General features: G+C 38.5%; 1 protein-coding gene across 1 annotated transcript; it reads right to left on the bottom strand.

Moving 5' to 3' along the window:
* Positions 1–234: 234 nt before the first annotated feature.
* LOC139710687 (septin-2B-like) lies at positions 235–23,345 on the bottom strand. Its single transcript, XM_071622608.1, has 14 exons — positions 23,335–23,345; positions 23,184–23,197; positions 15,959–16,064; positions 11,577–11,663; positions 10,957–11,080; positions 10,566–10,700; positions 9,441–9,558; positions 9,063–9,164; positions 7,083–7,179; positions 5,433–5,481; positions 4,401–4,502; positions 3,252–3,324; positions 1,968–2,099; positions 235–826 (listed from the first exon to the last, which is right to left on the bottom strand). Exons 1-13 carry the CDS (start codon positions 23,342–23,344, stop codon positions 2,010–2,012), a joined length of 1,107 nt encoding a protein of 368 aa, XP_071478709.1. The 5' UTR covers position 23,345; the 3' UTR covers positions 235–826; positions 1,968–2,009.
* Positions 23,346–25,589: the final 2,244 nt, after the last annotated feature.

The raw sequence follows: 25,589 nt of genomic DNA, 5'->3' as shown, positions 1-25,589 counted from the left end.
AAATGAGATGATTTTGCTACATTTTATGTCAAACTCCTCAAAATTTAATAATTCTATATGTGAAGACTAAAAAAAAAAGTGCATAGCTTGTTTCACCTTCTACATCATTCCACATTCATGCTCCCTACCTGAGTGGACTTAGCCTCAAACCGATAGAAGTAAAGTAACCTTTGAAGTATGAACCAGAGAAGACAAGACGGCCAGAATTTTTCTTCATGTTTGCACACGCCAAATAATCATGATTACTTCACTGCCACAATTCCTAGTTGTCAAAGAGATTTTTTTTTGCTTTGTGTTTTGATCTCTCAGCTGTTCTCTTGCGTGCACATTCCTTGCATAGTTGGCATGTTTACACCTTGAACATTTCCTTCAGATCAAGTATTATTACAGGGGTATATATACCCTGCAAGAGTTGGAATAATAGCTAGGTCAGAGTAGCTTGTATTATAATCTGGCTATATTAATTTTTTTTAGTTAATGCACGCTGCTGAGTTTTCAAGGTTGTAGTGGGGAGAGGGCAGCAAAAAAGCATGCAATAATGTGGATACTGAAAGGATTGACTATATGAACTCGTGTCCGCTGCTACTTCTGCTTCCGGTCAGTCATGATATCATACTTTTGCAGCGGGCGCAGAGGCGAGTCAATACACAAGGGATCTCTACAGGTTAACTCGTGCATTTCTGTAGCTTGAGACGGGGAGAAAGGTGAAGCATCCAGAAAGTATCATCTCCAGTGGAGGCAAAGGAAAAGTGAAGAGTGGAATAAATGGTCCCCAAAAGCTGCCCAGCAGTTTTCCTTTTTTTTTTGCTTAATACTTGTGATCCACCTGCAAGATGTGTAGAAGCAAATGAGAACAGTACAAATAAACTGAAGAATTTCCATTTCTTTTATGTATTTTTACAACTTTTTTTCTTAGGGGAGGGGGACATTTTTTTTATAAATGATGATATCAGTACTGACTGCTTTCGTAACTTCTGATGCGGTAAGGATGGCTCGGCCTTGCTGGTCTCCCACTGACCTGCAAACAAATGTTTACTACATTTTTTTGTGGCAATGAAATCAAGGAGGAAAAACAAAAAATTACACGTTGCATCAGCTTTTTGCCACGTTTCAATAACCTTCCAAGGTAGAGAGGAGGGACTGTAGTTGCCAAATAATACCAAAAAAGAAATTTTTTATTTTGCAATTAAAAACAAACAAACATATCAATGCAATAGAGTGTTGTGACACCATCACCTGCGCTAATGCAGTTGCAACCATTAATATCACTCTTCAGTGAAAACAAAAATGGAGCTTTCACATTCAACAGTTTTCTCATCTTCGCTAAGATTTCAGTGAAATTTCTACTCTTCTGTCAGTATGATTTTAGCCTATTCATTAAATCAACTTTGTGTGTGGATTTGAACTTTAAAGTTGTCAGGTTTGAATCGATGAAAAGAAAAAAAAAAATGAACAACTAACTATTCCTACCTACATCCTTTAAAGGGGAAGGCTAGTAAGTGATCAGTGGGAATCAGTGGAAATGCTGGGAGATGATTGTTCCAATCCTTATGGGATTGATTCAAGAGTTCATTGTATATCTATTGTTGTGTGAAAATGATTTGCTTCAGAACGGTCTCATATTCAAGTAATGTGCAGATTAATGCTCCGTCACTGACCAGGGACGCTAATCTGGAAGCATTAAACTGCACATTACTTGAATATGAGACCGTTCTGAAGCAAATCATTTTCACACAACAATAGATATACAATGAACTCTTGAATGAATCCCACAAGGATTGGAACAATCATCTCCCAGCATTTCCACTGATTCCCACTGATCAGTTACTAGCCTTCCCCTTTAAAGACTACTAAAGTGATAAAACAACAAAACTTTAGTTATGGCACATTTCTTAATCCAGTGATGCATCTTTTTTTTATCATTATTTATTTTCAAGTTTCTACTCCTACAAGACTGAGGTATGTACCATAAAAGGCTTGTCTGTAGTCCCCCATCCGTGGCCCGAGGCTCACACCTCCTCCGACTGAAGGCCACCAGACTGGGCCTGCTGCTGCATCTGTTTCTGCATCTGGGCCAGCATCTCTTGCATCCGTCGCAGCTGCAAAGAGAAAACACGGACATGCACATAATCAGGTTGGGGCAAAAAATTCAGACAATAGCCACGCAATGCTGGTGTGAGATGTATCTAGCAAATAATCATCAACTGCGAGGGTGATGGTTACAATCTAACATTGCCGAGGTGATATCAGGCCGAGCCGAAGGCGAGGGCTGATAGACGCCTTAAGGACCAGCGGGACGATGTTAGATTGTATCCATTGCTTGAGAAATAGTAGATGATTATTTGCTTTATATCCCACATCGCTTTACAAACTTGAGATTTGATAAAAATGTATTCCATCAACCATGCAGATTTTTATTTTATAATCGTGCTGAACTTTTATTTCATAATCGTGCTGAATGTTTACAACACAGGTGGTTGTACCGTAAAACCACGGTCCGCGGCACGGAGGCAGTTGAATGAACGAGAGTAACGTCAGATCTAAGATGATAACAAGTGATACTGATGTATCGATAATTGTGCAATGTGCACGGATGTGTGCCACTAGAACTTGCTAGCTACACGCGTTGCCGATAGATGCAAGCGATATCTTTATCGATTCCAGTCACGGGTATGTAAAAAGTGCTAACGAAAAAGACTATCACATATTTGACCTGTAGTTTAAAAGTTCCACTGCACGCTGTCGCTGTCAGCCATGCAATTTTGTATGAGCAAAAATGGATATCGCATGGCTGCCGTCACCAATTTCCATTGACTCCCATGCTAGACTCATGATTGTGTGTGCCATGCACACTCAACAGCTACAAGTGTGTTTACAACTGCACATTTTGTCACTCATTTTACTTCAAACAACTTTGACCGATTGGTTTCAATTCGCGTACATAGTATTGTACACGACTGAACTCACTATGACAGTGTATACTCATTTGCCTTTTGTGAAAATGGTTGCCATTTCTGTGCTAAATTCAAGAATCTGTGCGGACCACACCTGATGACATCCGAGGTGTTGTACAAAACAAATAGAGTATGGTCTTTACTCCAGCAATGGAACAAGTTTTCACACTCGCTGAAAGATGAGGCGCGCTATCAAACTCAGCTTTGCCTCGTTGAATAGAGCACCTTGATCCTTCACCTTGTGTGAAGTCTTTATTATCGCACTCATGACCATTCACTATTTGTATACAATCTTACCTCAGCCTCCTTCTCTTGTAGCATCCTGTCCTTCTCACTAGCTGGCTCCTCAGCAGCCATTCCACCTCTCTTCCTGCTCATATCAACACACAGAGAGACAAAGATTCAGTGACGTGGGTCATATTCATGTGTGAATACTGTGAAAGCTGTAATTTTTGTGGACAGATATTTTTGCAAATGAGGAGGTCACAAACATTTTCATGAGATGCTATTTTTGCAATTTGACACCGAGGCTTTCATAAGTGCACTTAATGCCTGTCTGTTCACCCCGCCACTTTACTGTATGTGTACTTACACTGTACACTGTAGTATACGACTGAGTGCACAAAGATACTAGTACATACCATAGTGATTGAGACTAGACCAGGAGAAAACATACAAGGCCATGCAAGCCCTTATTCACAGTGGACTGGTATACAGTGTGCCACGATAAATTTGTGGTCCAACAGTAATTCCCGAAATTTGCAAAATAAACCCTCTCGAAAATGAAATCATAGAACTATAGAGAGAGCGAGCGAGTGAGATAAAATATAAAGAGGAATTCCACAACAGATAATTTCTAAATGAAAAATACACAGTCCTTAGACTAGCTACTGATATATCATGTGAAGGGTAGGATTGTTCCCCTGGCTTCTGAAAGAGGCAGGTCTTTCCTCAGGCTTGAAAAATGGAAATACACTGAATTCTCATTCTACTGTAAAACAAGATATTTTGGTGGCATGAAATTTTTGCAAATTGGAGCCGTCAACCTTTATCGCAATATCAAATTTTCGCAAGTTGCCTCTTACATTCAATGCATATAGTGTAGAAAAGAACTTTCGCATGCATTTTTATTTCGCGAATCTTGGCTCTCGTGAAATTTGCAAAATTAAAATGCATGCGAACACTCCTTGTTTTACAGTATTTTCTCTACGTCAATGTCCAATTTCATATCGAGCAGAGATGGCACACTGATCTGTCCAAAACTTAAAAAACATTCACAAATTTTGTACAAATTGTTCAGTTTTCCTGAAACTTCACTGCTGTGCATAAAATCATATTTCTACATTCACTGAATCAAACGATATATGTGGAGTAAATTCTACTTTAAACTGGACCACAGATGTCCATCCAAATGTCACACAACAGCAATCATCACAGAGAACTCACGCTTGTTTCTTGGGTGCACCTCCACTCTTTGCTAACCTCTCGGACCGGAAGGCTTCGTAGTGGACTTCATGTGTTACATCCTTCAAGTCCTCCATGTAGGCACTGTAGCCAACCAGAGAGAGAAACACAACAATGTTTAGCAGAAGACAAGGACTATATAATGCAATTAATTCATAGTGTCTATGGCAACCTACATAATATGTCTTCTTTACAAGTAATCATCATTTATCATGTGCACAAGCAGATAAAAATTTCACAATTCTCCTGGACATTTGCTATCTGGCTGTATAGTTACCACAGTCTTACATATCATGAACATAAATCTCTGATATATCTTGAGCAGAAATATGGAGAAAAGCAAATGTATTCTCACAACAACAACAAAATTGAGTATCATTCTCACTTTAGAGAACACAAATGCACACACATAAGAAAAAAGTAACCCTTTATAAGGTGGCTCTTCGACAGAGAAAGAAGTGTCACAAAATAAACAGCATATTTTACCATCCGGAAGGCAATATTACAGTTCCAAAATGACAAAAAGCGAAGTAATTCACTGATAATCACATGGCAAAATACACGCCAGTATTTCCATGTCAATAGCTTTAGGGGATTTTTTCTTTTCTCAATGTATCAATCATTTCCCCAAACCTCCACAAATTCCTTAAAGAAAGGTTTCTCTCTAGGATACAATGCACATTCGTTTCTAAACAAGTTGAAGATTCTGATAGCAAAATAGATTACAGACCATTTTTAAAAACATTTTACACTAAGTTTATCATCAGAGAGAGGAAGAATATAAAAACCATTCCAGTGATACCTTGCTTGTCACACAAAAAAGGAGTATTCTTAAAGTTGTGGTTAAAAATATCCCATATTTTAGTATTATTTTCATTGTTTTTAAGCACCTTCAATCATACACATCTCAAATTAACATGAAAGGAGTTAACTCATTTATGCGATAAAACTCTTCAGCTGTATATATAAATGTTATGCAGAGGTGCTACAAAGGTTAAAAGAAAGCAAACTTACATGAGCATGCTCCTGAGCTTGATGAAGTCACAGTGATCTGGATTCTCAACTAAATGACATCAAAAGAAAACATTCACCAAATCAATTGCTGGCTGAGAGTACCTTGAGACATAATTCCACATCATGCTAAAATAGACTTCCAATACATGATAAATTAATATCAGACAAAAAGAATGATTTGAAGCATCTTCAAATTTAGATATGAAATAAGAAAGTTATAAAATATAAGGTTACATATGTTTTGTTTTGTTTTTCCATGCAAATTAGAAGAGGATAATCCATGTCATCACATTACAATTTTCCCTTTGGTTTCAAACACACACAAAAAAAATATTTTACAAAATCAGGTTTGGGGTCAATAATTTAGCAACTCCAACACATTTCCTCTCAGAGGTCATTGCTGATAGGTTCCTTTTAGACTTCAATAATTTGATCAAAACAATACAACTCAATGTTATGCACTTCATGTCAAAAAGAAAATCTTGTGAAGATTTCTGCACATTGTCAAAAAGGACACTTGTGGTGATGCATCAATCCATCCTCCAATATGCATGTATATGGTTGCTAATGTCATTGTTTTGTGAAACTCTAATGGTAAAACTTAATACGTCTTACCGCATATTTTGAAGAAACCACTTTATCATTCTTTTTTTTTTTTTCTATATTTCCCTCTATTACAGCCAACGTGAACATGATGTGGAATTCCACTTGAAGCAAATTACACAACTCAAGACACTTACAAAACAATATTCACAAGCAAATTGTAAAACTAAGCTATTCTATCACAGATTTTTTTCCCCCCCTATATATAGGTATCCACTTCCATTAAATCTATATGGGTCTGATAGATGAATACATTCCCAAATCTCTGCAGCTAGCTGAGTAACACCTTTAACACAAAATTAATCATGCAAATAGAACTTTGTTTCCTGGTTGGCGTCAGCACTTCCATGCTTCTGATAATGACCACTGATTATCACAGTGCAATTCTCGCAATTAGAGTACAAGGTTTCAATAGGTGCACAATGCATTTCACTTCTTTCTCATTAAGTGATACAGAAGTATAAAAAATAAAAAGTATGCACGGCTTACTAGTAGAGATACAAGTTTCACATTACCACCATAGATGAGGGTTTATCACATGAAAGAAAAGTGCAACACCTACTTTTGTTTCGAGAACTGCACATGCCATATATTTAGCGAGTCTAATTTTCTACAGATCGAGACTTCCCAACAACTTCGCGAGTGGTTAAATAAATGATCGTGGAGTGCAGTAATGAACAGAGAGATGTATGCGTGCGCATCACATTTGCGTCGGGATTGGAGTAAATATCTTTGCATGTTGTTCAACTTGCGAACAGCAACCAACTCGCAAAAAAACAAACAAACAAACAAACAAAAAACTTCACACAATATACTGTGTATACAGAATTACTGTGAGAACATAATAAAACTGGCAATGATGCAGAAAGATACTTGTTGCAATAACATGCACTACCACCTATTGAAAAGGAAAGTCTCAATGGAAAGTTGAAAAGGTATCACGTAACAGATATATACAAACAATGGATAGTTCAGGCGCCCAGTTTAAGCATGTTGTGGTGTATACTTTCATCGACAGTCACGTAAAACAGAATGAGCAAGGCTTACCCTCAACGACTCCCCATGGGTACAGACGACCTCTGACCTTTCTACCTTTGACCTCAATCAGCTGGCTTGACCCACAGACGGCAAATGGTACACTTGCCTATGAAAAAGAAACAACTGCCTTCATGAGAAAAACTGTGAAATCCTGCCTTCCAATACTTTTGGTGCACACGGTAGTTTCACATTCATTGTGAACATTTTCTTGAATTCCTTCCTCCTCCCCGATTAGTGGTATCATTAAAACTTGACTTTGAGGTTAGTTTCCATTTCTATTTCTTAGAAAAGCATATATACATTTTTCTTTCTTTTTCCCCCAACAGACATGTCAAATGACTACCCTACTGCCAATGATTTCGGGCACACAAAGTCACCACGTAATGAAGAGTTTATTGCCTTGATTTGGTGTACAACATGAAAAAGATTAGTGAATTCCACCAGAGGCATAGGACAGAGTGAAAAGTCATTATTGTACTCAGCCGAAATAAAACTACTGTACTTGCTTTCCCTTTCAAGAATTTGTGAATGCTGGAATGGATTACAGGCAGTGCCCCTTGATCGAGACACATGTTCAGTGTTCCAAGGCAGTCCTCTTTATGAGGAGTCCACTGTACTGTTATCTCAGACATCACATGGATTTGAACACTTTGTAAAAGAAATAAAAAATTTGAATTCCAAAACAGTGAGATGCCATTTTGTTTTTTATTTTTTGAAGTAAGGTCATCATCAAATACAAAGGAAAGTATTTTTTTTTTAAATGATAGCCCACCAGTTACACAGAAATACTTTTGAAGATCTTATCAAAATTGTCACACATGGTTGAATTATTTTCTTTGTTTTGATCACATATTCATGACGTAATACTCATGGTAAAGTGCACTATACCATGGATATTATACAAATATCGACTGCTGCAGAGGGAGATGGTAAAACTATTTGCACCGAGGTGATTTCTCAACAGTGCTATGTCCCGAGACGAAGTCGAGGGACATGGCACTGTTGAGAAATCACCGAGGTCAAATAGTTTTACCATGGCCCGAAAGAAAGCAGTCGATATTTGTTTTATATCCCTCTCGAGCATTTTACTAGAGTGATGACGGTTCCCTTTTGGAAAAATGTGAAGGTTTCCTGAACATTAAATCTAACGTTAGGCCGTAGCAGTGCAGCAGCAGTGCGTGTAGCGCATAGCGAACGACACCGTTGTTGATTCCTACACACGAGCTACACTACAGCGTGCAAAACTCCGAAAGATCGAGGAGGTCCAGGACTACGTTAGAAGTAGGTCTAAAGCGGCTTGGTTACCCAGATCATCTTCAAAATAGCTTTTAGTTTATTCCTAATTCGTACCTGATCTGATATGGTGTACTTCTGCTGCAATCATTCCTCCGTTACTTGAAGCGCAGTCACTTTGTCAATTGAGCTGAACTGCATATTGATCACACTAACGAATACACACACGTACACACACGCCATCGCACCACAGATTTCTGTAATGCCGTCGCGCAAAGCGCTGCTAGCGCTAGCTACAAGCCACGCACAGGACTGTCGCTCAAAAGTATCGCTACTACGCGCACTGCGTACATTCTTAAGTAAGAAATGTAGATATCGATCACACGATCACGATTGGGTGCAGATCGTGGATTCCCGAAAGTACTATATCACGCTGGCTAGTAACCAATTGCACCGCATCCAGCTGCTCGTAGCTAGCTAGTAAAACTACACCATGTTCGTGCTCTGTACAATCCTATGGCAAGAAGCTTTACATGAGGGATATAATACATAATGGTATAGCACATTTTTCTCCATCGGCGCTCTATCTTCAAGACATCAGTGCCATATTTTGTTGCTTGATGCTTTGTAGACTAATCACTCAACAGGATTTCATTCAAATTAATCAAATTTTATTTAATTTCATTAATGAAGGATATGATCTTCCTTAACCTGCCCTTTGGCCGAGGCGATATATTTCATGAGACCTTATCTCACCTTGAGCTGTTTGTTGTGCTCCTTGAAGTCTTCATCCTCGTCGGAGTCGGAGTCCGGCATGTGGTAGATTTTGATCCCGTTGTCATGGATCTCATCCAGCACCTATATTACATACCAGGCATCAATATGACTTTTAACCATGACATTTCCAACTCAACTGCAGTAAGCACTGTTGGTTATGCCTCCAGCCACTTCGTTGGCGGAGGCATAAAAAAGGTATCTGGTAACATGTCAGGAAATAAAGAGAAAGACATGAAGCATACAAGTTGTTGCAATTTAGACTGTGAGTAATCACAAGCATTTAATTAAAAAGACAAAGCCAAGGTATTGCACTCCGGCCCTAAATGCTCGATGGAGGGAAGGAAAGAAGCAGCGTACCTTTTGCTTGAGCTTGTTCAGTTCCCTCTTGGTCAGCGTGTCGGACTTGGCAATGACGGGCACAATGTTCACCTTGTTATGCAGTGCTTGGATGAACTGTATATCAAGGGGCTTTAGCCTTGTTCCAATAAAAAGAAGAGAATCACACGAACAACTTTATCATTCATCCCACATTTCCCTGATTTGCCTATTCATACAGGCCTAGGAGAGGTTTGAATTATTTTTTAAAGAGATCCAGATTTTCTAGCTCTCAAGTGGACTGTTTTAAAAGGGTGCCACGAGATGTCGGGGAGGTTGTACAAAAATTCACATCAAAGAGTATGAAAGTGAGAGTAAATGATGGAGAATATAAAGCATACTTCAGGCGATACAACTAAAGCTTGAATGTATCGTTTACATGGTATGGTGGCTTTAGGAATGCGATGCCAAGAATATCCACAAGTTAATGGGCATAACTTTCATTTTCAGTTACATTCAAAGTACCGTACTGAGAACCCAGGGGTCCACTTGTGATAGACTAGTGACTAACACTTTCTTGTCATTCTGTCTCATTAAGGCTATGTATGTCTGCATGTACAGTATGTTTGCATGTATGTATGTATGGATGTTTGTTATACTGTATGTACCAGTATGTATGCACGTGTGTATGTATGTGTGTACGTATGTGTGAAAGAGTGTATGTAGGTATGTATGGATGTGTGTATGTACATGTATGTATGTATGGTTATGTGCATGTTCGGATGTGTGTATGAATGTTTACAATGATGTATTAATGTATGTTTGTATGTATGTATGCATGTGTGTATGCATGTATAGGTGTGTATGGATGGACATGTGAATTTTATAAAACTATTCCACCTCCTTATGTAAGGTAGCCCCATCAGTGGTTGATACCCTATTTGGGGTCCAGCAAATAAAACAAGAAGAGCACCTAGTACAGGATTATACACTGGCATAATGACTACCAAACGTGATAAGACTAATCTCAAAGCAAGGGATATTACAATAAGAATGCCAAACATTTGGGAACAACTATAACGTAGCACTTCTATGGGCAGCTCTCTGTCTTCCTACAAATATCATGTATGATGGTCAGTATGGACAGTGCGCCTAATGGTCACTCACCCGTGGCCGGTGGGCGAGATGAAGTAGAAGCAGCAGTGGACGCGGTTGTCGACGATGTTTCTCCTGTTGAGACCGCTCTCGTCGTTGAGGTAGCGCTCGTACTGGTCGTCGATGTATTTCAGGATGGGATCGAAGCTGGTGAGGTGTAAGAAGAGAGAAATGGCACAGACACGTCATGAAATGATTTTGGTTGCACAGTGTCTGTGAGATAACTAGTAACCTTAACCCACTGTTTGCACAAACCTTGTGGGTCATGTACAAATTCTACAAGGATTTTTATAATTGGCTTATCTTCAACTACATTCAGAGCGCAGCTTGTAGAGGCCACAAGTCACCATTAACATACACAACCAGAGGCTCATGTCAACATGTGCTAAAAATGCAAACTCACCAGTCGTTGTTATTGATGGCATCGCCGTAACCGGGCGTGTCCACTACAGTCAGTCGAAGCTTCACTCCTCGCTCCTCAATCTCCACCGTGGAAGCATCAATACTCACAGTCTTGTCAATCTTCTCTGTGATACACAGGAAGTAGAGGGAGATAGACATAAATTGTTAGATTTACAAACCAGGCTAACATTACATGATTATTGTTACATGCTTTTTAATAGCAAAAATAGATTAAAGCAGACACGAACCTTCAACGATAGAAATTACCACTCTGGTAAAATGTAATCAAATACAAATAAAAATTGTAAAATGTGCTACAAATTCAAGATTGGTCCATCAGAACATTGCCCAAATCAGACAAGCAGTACAACAACAGAGCATCACAACAACAGAGCATCTGTTGCAGGAGATCACCTTGTGCAACACCCTGATGACATGTGCTTGGCCACAACCAGAGACATTGAAGGAAAAATTTGTATGGGAGTCTAATGAATCTACAGCACACTGCATCATTCATTTTGGAGATAGGTGTCCAAGTTAAGAAGTGAACAAGAAGAAGAAGAAACACGGATAATGATGATATTCAACTAATCAAAATAGTTTTATTGCTTTGTTAGTTACCTGCCGCACTAGGAATGTGTCTTTCCGGGTAGAGATCCGTCAGAAACAGACTGTTGATCAGTGTGGACTTGCCCAGACCAGACTCACCTGAGGAATGGGATGAGATTACTCGTAACTGATGATACTATTTCAAAAGATCCAACCAACTACATGCATTGGAATACCACAGAGAGCTTGATCTTGTCGATGATGATATAGATTTGACTGACTTACAAAAAAAAAGGTGAAATGTCACATCAATTTTGGTGATAAATTTATGATAAATAAAACAAGCGACATATTACGGGGAGAAAACCAAAAAAATATTGCTAATTGTTTATTCTAATCAAATACACAATAAATGTTAAGTCCAGCATACAATGTATATCAGTCTAGACAATGTTTCACATATATAAAGGCAACTGGCATACTGTAGAGAATTGGCACAGATACACGTAAGCTACTAACACTCTATCAACTACATGTAGTTCTCTCAAGTTTTTATTCACATGACAATGTGGGAGTTGCCCATAGGCAGGAAGTTATAAAGGAGCTCATTTCTTGGCACGTTTGTTTACCTTTACAACTTTATGTTCTTCCCATCTAATAAAAAACATTGCTCCCCTTAGTTTCCTCCTGATAACCATACTGTTCATTGAGTTCCATCTGCAACAGCATACCATGGCATTACACGGCACAATAAAAGGCGACGGTAGGTACTTAAAAATCAATCTTTTTACCAGCCTCAGATTCAAGATGTGGAAAGGTGCGCTCTAAACTGCAGTGCCTACAACAATCTGCATCTGAATGTAACAGTCTTACAACATTCACATACATACATCTAGGAGTAATCTTATTCTCCAAACCAATCTATGTACTTGCAGAGAATAAATTCAAGCATTTCAGTCTATATTCATAACATGTACATTGGAAAGCGAAGCAATTTAGATGCTACAGTGTTTCAAACAGGGCTAATGCCACATCATTTACAATGGATGATAAATTTCAAGTGGTGATATCACATTAAACATGTTGCAAACAAACACACAATTTAACTGTGTTCATCTCATTTGTCTTAAACTAATTGAAAGTCTATCAACCGATATTAAACGTGGTGAGAAAGATTACTTGCCATGTGTTTGCTAAAACATTTTTCTGGTGCCCCGGTGCCAACCAATGTGCTATATCTTGCCCAATGATTTCTCAACCTAATTAAATCTTAATAGTTACACTAATAACTCAAATTATAATTTCCACCGCCTATTGACTGATCACATACTCCCTATAGATGTGAGATGGGATCAACAGAGGCGACTGCAAGATTTTAATCCAAACATCCTTTCTGAAATACAATGTACAGTGTGTCAAAGGCGGCACATGGAAACTGCTAAGAGACATGTGGCTTCCGGCATCGACCTCATGGCTGTCATAGCCACTTGACTTTTGTCGTCTCATGGACCCGTCTGAGCCACAGAGGTCACAAGGTCATTCCTTGCCTGGTGTGTTCGTCTATAGGGCTCACAAGGGTACATATTTTCCCCATAGAGATGTGTGTCAAAATTCAAAATTCAAAAAATTCTGTATGATAGCTGGGAGAAATGAGGTGTTTCATCTTCACTCACCTAAAAAAGTGAGATATACCCTTTCATCCATCAAATTTTAAGGGGGTTCTTCAGCTCAAACTCTGTCCAAGGGTTTGCAAAGCCAGACTACGAGTTCTTTATACTAAAAAAAATCACATATTTTCTGTACATGCACCCAATCAAATATAGTCCCTTCAAATTCCATGAGAAAAGCTTTCATCTTCCAACCAAAATGCAGTTTGTAGAAGAATTACTCAATATCTGCAGCCTATTCAGTTTTTTGCCGAACTGCATTTCTGATTTTTAATTAATTTTTTTCTTCACTTAATTTAGTATTTTTGGTACAATTTTGCGATGCGGTCAGGGATATCCCATTACATTTACAGGTGTGAGCCTTATAGCCATGATATTTTGTGTGAGAGCCGTCTAGGATTATCTGCCACAGGGTACAAACATGATTTTCATAAACTCCACCTGAACATAAAATTATTTTCAGTCCCTCACATTGCTGTAGAAGATCCTGTCACAGAATAAGACCAGTACTGAACTAGTTTGTGTTTGTCCATGACCTACTTGTATGTAGCAAGGGCATACCAGTAGTCACGGAAATGATACATTGCGTGCACAGTCTCAAATACACAAACAATCAACACTGATGACAAATACCATTCTTTGCTTAGGGTAAACAATAATTACAACCAGTCCACAGTCTGTAATATCAAAGTCAGTCCACTTTATGAGTATAGAAAATATTTTGTGTCTTTAAGTGCTTTAAGTTTGATTAACATTTTCAAGGTTTTTGCTTCTGCATGCCATGCTACAAATTATATACCAAACATATTTTTAGGTATGTTATACACAATTTTGAAAGAGTCATTATATCACTCTCACACTGGGGGGAAAAAAACCCGACATGTACAATTTTGTACAAAAAACTTTTTTTGAACAATATCGTGGTAGATAGGTATTGTAGCTCTCCAAAGTTTTGAGATAAGATCCGATTCTGCTGCTATGCTGGGCATTTGCTCGTCACCTAAAATCACGATACACTGCATAACTATACCGCCAACTTCTCACAAGTATAAACATGGGGCCCCTCGAATGAGGAGATATCTTCCTTTGTGCAAAAATTTATGAAATTCCCAGAGGAAACTTACACTGATGTACTCATATATATGTAGGACATCTGGGCCCAGTTTTATCAAGAAATATAATTGATTATTTTATAAATTTCCTTACCACACAGGCTGCCATAGACTTACCACAGAAATCAACTAAGTAATCAATTATAACTCTTCACAAAACAGGGCCAAGGACCTTTTCAAATTCAAATCTTATCCAATAATCTTTGGTACAGATGTATCTTGCTCTCTTGAACCGAACCTGATACTAAAACAGTAACCTGACTTTACACCACAGTTAGGGTGAGTTTGGGAATTTGTGTTTCTGTTTCTGTCAGGAAGAGCAACCATCAAGCAAACGTGATGATACATCATCAGCCAACAACACAGTTTTACTGAATGCTAATCAAAGGTTCTATATCACAATCCCATGCATAATTACGACATGAGACATTGCGTTAAATAATCAGAGTTGGATACCTTAAAAAACTAGAAATGTCGCTATGGCGACTGGTATGCCTCCGCCATAATGCATGATTCTCCTAATAGGTCTATAGTACATGTGGACAATGTGTGATTACGTTTTCACAAAATTGGCAAAATATTAAAATGACATGTTTGTCACAAATGTATTGAATGTTTACCTTCCTTGACCTATGTTTAATTGGATGAATTGGAGAGCATGTACTTGGGGATTTAAGAACTTTAACTTGACTTTGACCATTTCATAAGTTTATGCACTGAGTAATTTTCAAGGTATGGAGAAAAAGTGCAATTTCTGTATTGAACAGTAATTTGTTATCATTTTCATCTGGCCTTTGATTTATAAGAGAAGCACTGTCAGGCAGAACATACATAAATTCAGCATGTACTAAGTTTCAAGATAACTTGAGCCATTTCCGAGATATGGAGAAAAAAGTAAGTTCAGCACTTTCACTTGATCTTTGACCTTTTGACCTTTGACCTTCTTGGCAAGAAAAAAAATCCCAGAGAATCTCTATTGGGTTAGACATGCATACATCAAGTTTAAAAAAAAAAAATATCCTGCTGGCATTGCATAAATATAAGGAAAATAGTAAGATTTTGAAGTATTGCCCTTGACCTTTGACCCCTGACCTTTGACCCCATGAACCCTAAATTCCCTAGATAACCACTGCCAGTCAGTAGATGCATATACACTATGTTCCATGAAGATACCTTGAACAATTTCCAAGATACAGAGAAAAAAGTGAAATTTTAACATTTTACTTGACCTTTTGACCTTTGACCTTTTGACCTCATGACCCCAAACTTTCACCAGAGAATCTTCATTGGGTAGTACATGTATACACTAAGTTTCAAGAAAATATCTTCAGGCATTGCATAGATATGGGGGAAATTATAAAATTTTAAGCATTTGACCTTGACCTTTTGACCTTTGACCTTGAGCATGTGCACCCAAAAGTTGATAGGCACAACTTCACCCCCTAATACACATACATGCCAAGTTTCATTAGGATACCTCAAAAGGTTTTGGTAGTTACCCTGTCCACAAAATTCATTACGGACGGACGGAAGGACAGACGGAAGGACGGACGGACGGACGGACGGAAGGACGGACGGACGGACGGACGGACGGACAACCCGAAAACATAATGCCTCTGGCACCACTTCGTGGCGGAGGCATAAAAAAAATGAGAGGAAAAGTGAGATGACTTACCGACAACCATGAGTGTGAACTCGAAACCCTTCTTGACGGATTTCCGGTGTACCTGGTTGGGCAAGTTGGCAAAGCCAACATACTCTGGGGTTTCTGGATTGCTGAACTGCAAAGTGAATGGTGCATTTATTAGTTTCAGGTAATAACTCTTTATTTGCATGGTTCCATGACATTTGTTCACTGTGACAATTGCTCCCATGAAATATCTGCACGCTAAGCCAAGCATAACCCCAACCCTAATCCTAATCCTCGCATCAAACTAAACCGAAAACCCTATCACAACCCTAACCTTAAAGGTATTGTATAGTACATGGTTGAGATCTAACTTCAGGTTTCTAACATTTTTTTTTTTTTTTGTGAGATGAGAAACCTTGTATGAAATATGAAAGAGCATGTAATTCCATGAGGAATACAAGGTTTAGTATTTGATGAAAATTGTTTTAAAATGGCTGAGATATCCAAAATAGTGCGATCCTAACAAAATGTGGGACCTAACTTTTATTAAGATCACTTTGTTTTACTTTGTTTTTGGATGTTTCAGCCATTCCAAACCCATTTTTCATCAAATAAACTTTGAATTCCTCTTAAAATGGTATGCTTGTACTATTTCATAAGTGTTTTCTTGGTATCTCGTAAAAAAAAGTTAAAAGCAATTTTCATCTCCACCAATACTGTACCATCCCTTTAAGTTCTCAGAGAAAATTAGACCGGAGTAAATGTGACAGAGCAGATGTCGTGTCGCCATTTGCATAGGGGTAGACAGTTTTCTCTTGTGAAATTGCTTGATATAGTAGCATTTCCTTCAATTCATCAAGGATGCATGCCAAGAGAATTTGGATGACTCACAACTTTGATCAAAGAGGAGTACGTTTGTAAGCAAATTTCAAGGGGTCAGATTTCAAGCGGGCTGGTAAGGCTGTATTGTTCCATGGTACCACAAGAGCAGTCCATCCCATGCAGTTGTGATAGTTTGCAATAGTCACAGTGTGACTGCAAGCAATTTCTTTAGAATAATATCTGATGTCATGCCGCCAAAAGAAAACAATTACTGTAAAAGTGGTTTCTTTCACGGTGGTTTTATTTTCGCGCTTTTCGCGCTTTGAGGTTGAACCGCGAATTTAACATCAAGCGAAAATGTTTTGAACTCGTCGCTTGTTACAATGCTATCATTACCGACTGCGAATTTAAACACACGCGAAAAAGTCGGCACCGATGGAAACCGCGAAAGTTTCTGTACGCGAAAGAAACCACTTTTACAGTATTCCATTATCCAGAGGGCCTGAACAGACATATATATGCAATGAACTAGTCACTTCCACAATACACTTTAGGTATAGTAATATTTATAGACTAGAGTTCTACAGACAACCCGGTAGTCGCATTCACCTCAAATTGATACATTACACAATTCACAATTGTTAAGTGTACATGTATTACTATATATAGAACAAGAGACCCGCGGGTCTACCGCTCACCTGAGTATCGCAAGTTCACCTTTCACGCAGTCACTAATCTAAATTATTCACAGCTCTACCAAAATTTGACCAGGCATTCTCAAGTAGAAGATGAAACTGTACAATAAGGGCCCAAATTTTTTAAGATTCCTTAATTTGGGGGGGGGGGATTGGGGCCCCCTGGGGCCCTCTGGGTGGGGCATGGTGCCCATTTTTATAAATTGAGATCCTGACCCCCTAGGGATGCTACCTGCCAAGTTTGATGAAAATACATCATGAGGTTTTCAGGAAGAAGATGAAAATGTACAATTCAGGTCCCCATTTGGACCTTCCCAACCAACCCCCCCCCCCCCCTGCCCCCAAGAGGGGCACCCCTTGATCTCCTATGAACAAACTTGAAAATACAGTCATTAATGTACTCACTCATAGTATTATCTTACCTCTATAACTTCTGATTCTAGAGAAGATTTTTAAAGATTCCTTCATTTTGGGGGTTTGGGGCCCCCCTGGGGGCCCCCTGGGTGGGGAATGGTGCCCATTTTAAGAAATTGAAATCTTAACTCCCTAGGGATGCTACCTGCCAAGTTTGGTGAAAATGGGTCATGGGGTTCTCAAGAAGAAGATAAAAATGTACAATTTAGGCCCCATTAGGACCCCTCCTCACCCCCCTCCCCTGGGTCCCAAGGGGGGCACCCCTGATTCTGCCATGAACAAACTTGAAACTACAGTTATCAATGTACAAACTCATAGTATTAACTTAGCTCTATCACTTCTGGTTCTGGAGAAGAAGATTTTTACAGATTCCTTAAGTTTGGGGCGTTTGGGCCCCCTGGGGGCCCCCTGGGTGGGGCATGGTGCCCATTTTAACAAATTGAGTTCCTAACCCCCTAGGGATGCTACCTGCCAAGTTTGGTGAAAATGGGTAATGGGGTTCTCAAGAAGAAGATGAAAATGTACAATTTAGGCCCCATTAGAACCCCTCCCCACCCCCCTCCCCTGGGTCCCAAGGGGGGCACCCCTAATTTTGCCATGAACAAACTTGAAACTACAGTCATCAATGTACTAACTCATAGTATTAACTTAGCTCTATCACTTCTGGTTCTAGAGAAGAAGATTTTTACAGATTCCTTAATTTTGGGGGGTTTGGGCCCCCCTGGGGGCCCCCTGGGTGGGGCATGGTGCCCATTTTAACAAATTGAGTTCCTAACCCCCTAGGGATGCTACCTGCCAAGTTTGATGAAAATCGGTCTTGGGGTTTTCAAGAAGAAGATGAAAATGTAAAAAGTTTACGCACGACGCACGACGGACGATGGACGACGGACGACGGACGACGGACGACGCACGACGCACGACGCACGACGGACGCCGGACGTAGGGCGATCGCAATAGCTCACTTGAGCCTTTGGCTCAGGTGAGCTAATAATAGGATAAAGTGTATAACTCTACATAGAAATATGAATGACATCCGAAAAGTTAACACAGCATCAAGCTTCAACCCTGTAAAATATCTAAATGACTTGATACAAGGCCCTGATCTCATACAGAACACTAGTAGTCAGTGGAGTGTTTTTTGCCTGCAGAATCACCAACAATGATTCTTTGTCATGCACGTACCTCTACAACCTCAATTATAGTTCAATATTGATATCAAAAGGAACAGGATATACATGCTTAAGTCAGACAAGTTTTCATTGCAATATCAATGTCACACAATAGTTGATAGCACGAATGCAAACAAGGTTTGCACAAGAAACTGCTCGAGGAGAAATATCAAGTTGCGTACTCCTCTGATATTCTTTAACATACTTTCCTTTTCCTGCATTAATTGCACTTGGTTCAAGAGTCCAACATGTAAATACCCACACCCCTATCAGAAGTTTCTATTGTGTTAAACATCATACACTTTTGTACACAGCCAGTTTTAGTAATTTTGTACAATATTTGCCTAGATATCTATGAGAAAATAGATTTGTAAATGACAGAATAAATGTGCATTACATAATCAAAAATTCAAATAAATTAAAAGACACATCCTCTCTATCTCTTTTGCTCAACACATCCACTCCCCCCCCCCCCCCCCCCCCCCACCCCATTCCATTATCAATGTTAACCCATTGAGAAGGGGCTGGTTTTGCTACAACACAGATTTTAATGGTATGGTTTCAAAAGCTCTTGGACATAAATTATAATTCTAACTTGAGAAAGGGGGTGGGATGGAGAAACAAATAAAACAAAAAACAGCAGCTGACACTGAATGCTACAAGTGTAAGTGTGTATCACCATATAAAACAAACAGCTTTTCCAAAACGCACAGTTTGATGCCATTTAAGAAACAAAGGTAATCTAACTCCGCTGGCTGACTGGAAAATGTGCTGGTATCCCATAGACTTCAGCAAACAAACAACAATAACATTTACTTTGGTAAAATAACTCTCCTAATATTTGACCCTGATGTATTTATTGGGCAGACGTTCAGACAGCTGAGTTAATATGGCCTTCAATATATACAGCGTAGGTTCCAGGATGTTAACTTAAGCATGAAATCCAACCAGTTCTCATTACAGTTTGACAAGCATGATACGAATCATCTTACCCTTCAACACGTAATTCTATTCCTAATACACATAATCGTTAACTGTGGATGATTCTGAATGCAGGCTTTAAGCCTCTCATATTCAGATCCAGATTTGGTCCTGCCTGAATTAGACTGGGTCATGGCCAGGTGGGGTGGTGTCAAACTTAAACTTGATAGGTTCGTCATTCTAAAACTTATCTAAGCCAATTTCAAAGCCGTAGAAACCGGGTGCATCTATTAAGTTTTTATGCTAAACTATTCCAGAGTTTTGTATTGCGCACTATAGAACAATTTTTTTTTTCCTTGTAGTGGTACGTGATCTAAAATCATACAACTTTTTACCATGCCCGCTTGTGCCTTCTTTTTAATCAGACCTAAATCAGGCACTACGTTTCGATCATATTTACGAAAGAGCTTGAATGCTTTAATCATATTACCTCTCGCCCGGCAATAAGTCAAACTTGGGAGTTCAAAATGAATCAACCTTTATTTGTAAGAGAGAGCTCTTCTTTCAGGTACCAGTTTTGTGGCTCTCCTTTGAACATTTTCGAAAGCTAATACGTTTTGTTTTGTTTTGTTTTGTTTTTCAAATGAGAACTCCATACTGCATGGGCATATTCTAAGTGAAGTCTTACAACCGATTTATACAATAACAAGTTATCCTTGTGTAAATGTACAAATGTTCTTCTTGAAATTTCATCAATATTTTAGTTCTATTAATTTGTGCCTGGAAATTCAGATCAAAAACAAGTTTAGAATCAACCACCAGTCCGAAGTCCTGACATGAGCCTACATGTGAGAAGTGAAATACACAAAATTTCCAATATTCATCGCATAATCATGCCACTTGTCTTGACTGCCAACTGTAAGAACACAGCACTATTCCGAATGAAACCCGAGAAGCCACTTATCTGACCAGGAAATGAGACATTCAAGATCCTTTTGCAAAGAAGCAGCATCACTATTGGAAGTAACATGCTTGAAATTTTTTTGTGTCATCAGCAAACAAATAAACATGAACATGTACTTTAGTACTTTAGCTACTGGTACGGTGGTAACCTCTTGTTCTAACCACTATCCAGGCTATCTATGATGACTATCTATGATGAAACAGAATCAAGATATCAGGTTTACACCAGTGCATCACTGTAGTGTATGTATTACATCTTTACTTCAGAGCTGTAAACACAGATCTATCTAATCAACCATCATTGGTTCTAACCAAACAACCATCTGAACACTAATAAAACTGAAGTTACGCGATGAGTGGCGGCCAAACAGTCGAGGATCATAGCTCAGTAGCTTGTCCGTACACTCTGACTACTGCATTTGGCAATCCAAGGGTTTAGGCTGCATATAATTATTAGGACTTTAAAATGACACTTACAACTTACAAAGTATCAATATTCTAGGCTACAGACTGGTATTGCCACAAGTTTCAGTCTTTCAATGGCATACTGATGATCCAACTTCGGCCACTACTAAAAAAATAATAATAATAAAAAATTAACAAACAAATCAACAAACAAATTACCAAACAAATTACAAAACAAACAAACAAACAAAAAAATGCCATTAGTATTACCCAATGCACACAGAAAAATTGCACTGTTAATGGACTTGCCACTCGCTCACTAAAAATAATGTACTACCAGGCACTTCCTGTAATCACATTTTCATAGTACGCAAACGTATAATTCACACATGTACATTGCACTGCTCCTCAACTGTTGAACAATTCTGACAATTTCCCCTTGGTGGGTTGTTATGTGTTTGTCTCCTTCAATCTCAGTCCAAGTAACAAGAGACAGAGAAAGGGGAAAAAAACACATCAAAAACAAACTTATAACCTACGGAGGGGAAATTGTTGCACTCGTCCAAACAGTTTAGGAGTGTTATAATAATAGATTATCAGAAGCAAACATAATATTATAAGCACGCTAGGTCTACAACATGGCAATTCATTAAAGTCGCTGGCTAATTTCAGCAGTATGCATTCTACAAGGAGTAGAGTCTAGCAAGCAAATAGCAAAACCAGTAGAACTAGAGTAATCACCCCAGTTTGCGTTTGCGGCAAGGTGCCTATTTCTGATCTAGGAGCACTTTCATTCATCCATAAAACAGCTCATGAACATCATGTGTGCTTATTACCAGTCCCACTTAAAAACACACAGGCAGGAGTTTACTTGCAAGTGTTATACAAGTTTTTGTAACTATGGGAAGTGACACCTGATCCTGATTGGGCCTTTTCATCAATGAATGAAATGGCCCCTGAACAAATACTAGTAGGTACCCTGTAACTTTCTGTACAAAGCCTGTCGCAAACAGGGTACTATTTTACCCAGCATATGACATTGGAATTTGTAACTTGTTAGAGAAGCTGAAACATGAGTCAGGTCAGATGTTTTATCAAATACATGATACAGATGATACCACGCATGCATTGTGTGTAGAACATACAGCGTACATTATTAACAATGTTATAACAACTAACGTTAGAACTATTAAATTGACCATTTATCCTTTCCTTTTTTTCTCTTTTTTTTCTTGAACATCGATTTTTAGCTTCTGGTTATTAAAACAGATAGACTAGTTGAGATACCACATAATATCATAATAATTATCAGGGAGGATGGCTGACTTAGTTTCAGATTGCGCAGGCAGCGTATGTCACAACGACACAAAGTCACAAACTTAGTCAGACCATTAACACCATGTCGACCAGTCACGTCACACTAGAACTAGTAACCCAACATTCAAAGTGTTGTCAACAGTATAGACGTTCTAGTTAGTAGGCCCTACTACTATACAATTACATTTAGTACACAGATTAAAGTTCTTATTCATTGTGTGTAAATTATGACAATATTACAAATGACCTGTGCTGAAATGTGGCATGTAAATTAGACCTATACTTTCGTTCGGATTATTCATTCCAATCCACCAACGAGTCGAGTAGCCATCCACGACTATCTACACTAGCGGAAGTTCGTATGCCGCCTTGACTGCCGGCTTACTCGAGCTCGCTGACAGCTCGAGATCTCACTTTTTACTGGGCGTCTGCGATCTGCCCCATACATAACCCCAACAAGCAACACTTCTCCCGTCATGTCCATAGACTTGTGTGCGATACTGGAGACCAAGGCGCGTAGCAGCTCCCGGCAAAGAACTGAAACGCCGCAAGTAAATCACTTACCGTAGATCTGGAGTCTGAAAATAGAAGACAAAAAGAACGTCATATTAGTGCATGAGGCATCAAGCTTATCTAAAACGACAGTCTCACTGCAAACGACTCGCATTTAAAGACGATTTTCAACAGAGTATTTCTCAACAACGAAAGATCGTACCTGCCGCCATCTTGAATCTCACAGCGTGTGATTGTGGATAGCGCCACCACGAAGCAGCTGCCACGCCCTCGCCATACCACCAAATAACAAAAGAAAGTTTGGGCCTCTCAAAATTAGACAGGGGAACATAAACATACACAAGGGTAATGCGTTACTAACTCGTCAAAATGAAGTAAAATCCATTAGGCCTAAACCTCCTTCCGAAAAATATATCCACAACCATAATGTTTTTTCATGGTGGGAAGTCTGCAATCATTATGAAATTGTCGAACTCGACAATAATTATAGTTTGATAACATTGAAGTTTTGCGCTTACAATAGACCAGAGGAGTAATATTGAAGAATGAGGCAAAATTTGAGTGATTATCTACAATGTTGTGTGCGAAGAGTAAGTCCTCATTTCTCAGCTGTATAAGTACTACTCGGCTAACCTTCGTTCTGGCCACACAAACGGAATGAAATCTAACATCGACCAAGTAACAGATAAACAGACAGACACAGGTGCACACACACACTCACGTGGATAATAACAACTGATCTCTATTTCCTAAAGAGATCAGTGGTAACAACACGAGTAGGCCAACATGCACACCTTGAGATAATTAATTGACCCATTGATTTATCGATGCATTGGTTAATTAATTAAATCATAATTGATTGACGACACTCTTTTTTATCATCTTTAAAATATCATTTTGCTCTGCTTCACGTGGCAGTGTCTTAACTGTAATATCGATGAGAGCACATCTTTCTGTTGTATAAATCTTCTCCATATTAAATCATAGGCATAATGACATGAACATTCAACACTCCATATCTATCTTTTATTTCTGGAAATTGACATTTTGACATTTTCTCAGATGCGCAATTCTGATTTTTTTTTTAAAAGTAGCTTACCAAAGGCTTTTCCCCCATCTTGTTTTGCTCACAATAAAGCTAGCCACTACTTTTGCTTGCATTAGGTCCACATTTTTTTTTTTTTTTATATAGATGTAGGTCTAATATGCTTCTTTGTTTGATTTGAGTAATTTGGGTAATAGGATCTTTGATTGACAATTCTGGACCAGTTAAAAGTTAGTCTGAAAAGAATATAGCAGGCCCTAAATTATACAATGACAAAGGTGTAAGTTTCGTCAAAATCGGATAAAAATTAAGGAAATTAAATGTATGAAATTCTGTGAAGTTTTGCTAATTTTCACAAGGCAGTTCCTGGACAGTCATGATAGATATGCAAATAATGACATCGCCTCACAACTTGCAATTATGTACTTGATTATGTAAAATCTTGAAAATTCCATTTTTTATTTTGTTCAAACGCAATTATGTCACAGTCTCATATCTTAAGGCTATCTGACTGATCATTACTTTGAAGTTATTTGTTTAGGAATAACATATGTTTCATACTTTTACAGCAGGAAACGGCAGGTTTTTTTTGTTCACCTGTAATTAATAACAAATTTTGTGAGATGATATCATCGTCATAATCATCATCATCATCTTTTAAATATGATCTGATTTTTTTAAATTATTTACAAAATCTATCACTAAAATTAATTAGAATTAATGTTTTATAGATATAACATCATGAAATCGTAAAATTGTCTTGATCTTTTATAATGGTTGCAAAAGAACCGGAATATCCAAAAATTCATTTTCTCTTAAAAACAAGCAATTATTGCTGAGTGGCTCAACCCATTCATCAACTCTCGTCTTGTTATAATCCTCTATCTTTTTATCTTCATGGTATACCACGTAATCAGTTTCATTCACTCCCCCCCCCCCCCCTCTCTCTCTCTCCCTCTCTCTCTCTCCCTCTCCTCCTAGTTCTCTCTTACTGCATGGCGGGACTTATAGTGTAGGGATTTGTGATGTTTAAAAATTGTTTCAGGTTTGTTATAGGTTTCCATAATATTTTTATTTTAGTTTGTTTTGTAATTCCTCTTCTTATATTACAGTATATACGCCTATATCAATCATATATTGTTGTGTTATACCTCATGTCCCCCCAAAAAAATTACAACGGGGACCTACGAAATGATATCCTTAAAAATATTGCATCAATCTAAATACAGATTCAGGGTATGAAACTATAACTCATTGCCCACATCTTACAGAATAAACCCCCTTCGATTTGCTTCAGTGGTCAAAGAGAAATGAGGAATTTTGTAGAGGATGTCGGGAATCTCTTTTGTCCATTGTTCGCAACACAAAATCATCGGAGTGCTAAACTTGGAAGAATCATGCAGACTCATGAC

The sequence above is a fragment of the Diadema antillarum genome, unplaced genomic scaffold (assembly GCF_040938485.1).
Source record: "Diadema antillarum isolate AM-2024a unplaced genomic scaffold, OU_Dant_1.0 seq00001553_RagTag, whole genome shotgun sequence".
NCBI classification, from domain to species: domain Eukaryota; kingdom Metazoa; phylum Echinodermata; class Echinoidea; order Diadematoida; family Diadematidae; genus Diadema; species Diadema antillarum.
Note: the sequence above shows the minus strand (reverse complement) of the source record. Positions and strands in the feature narration are given on the sequence as shown.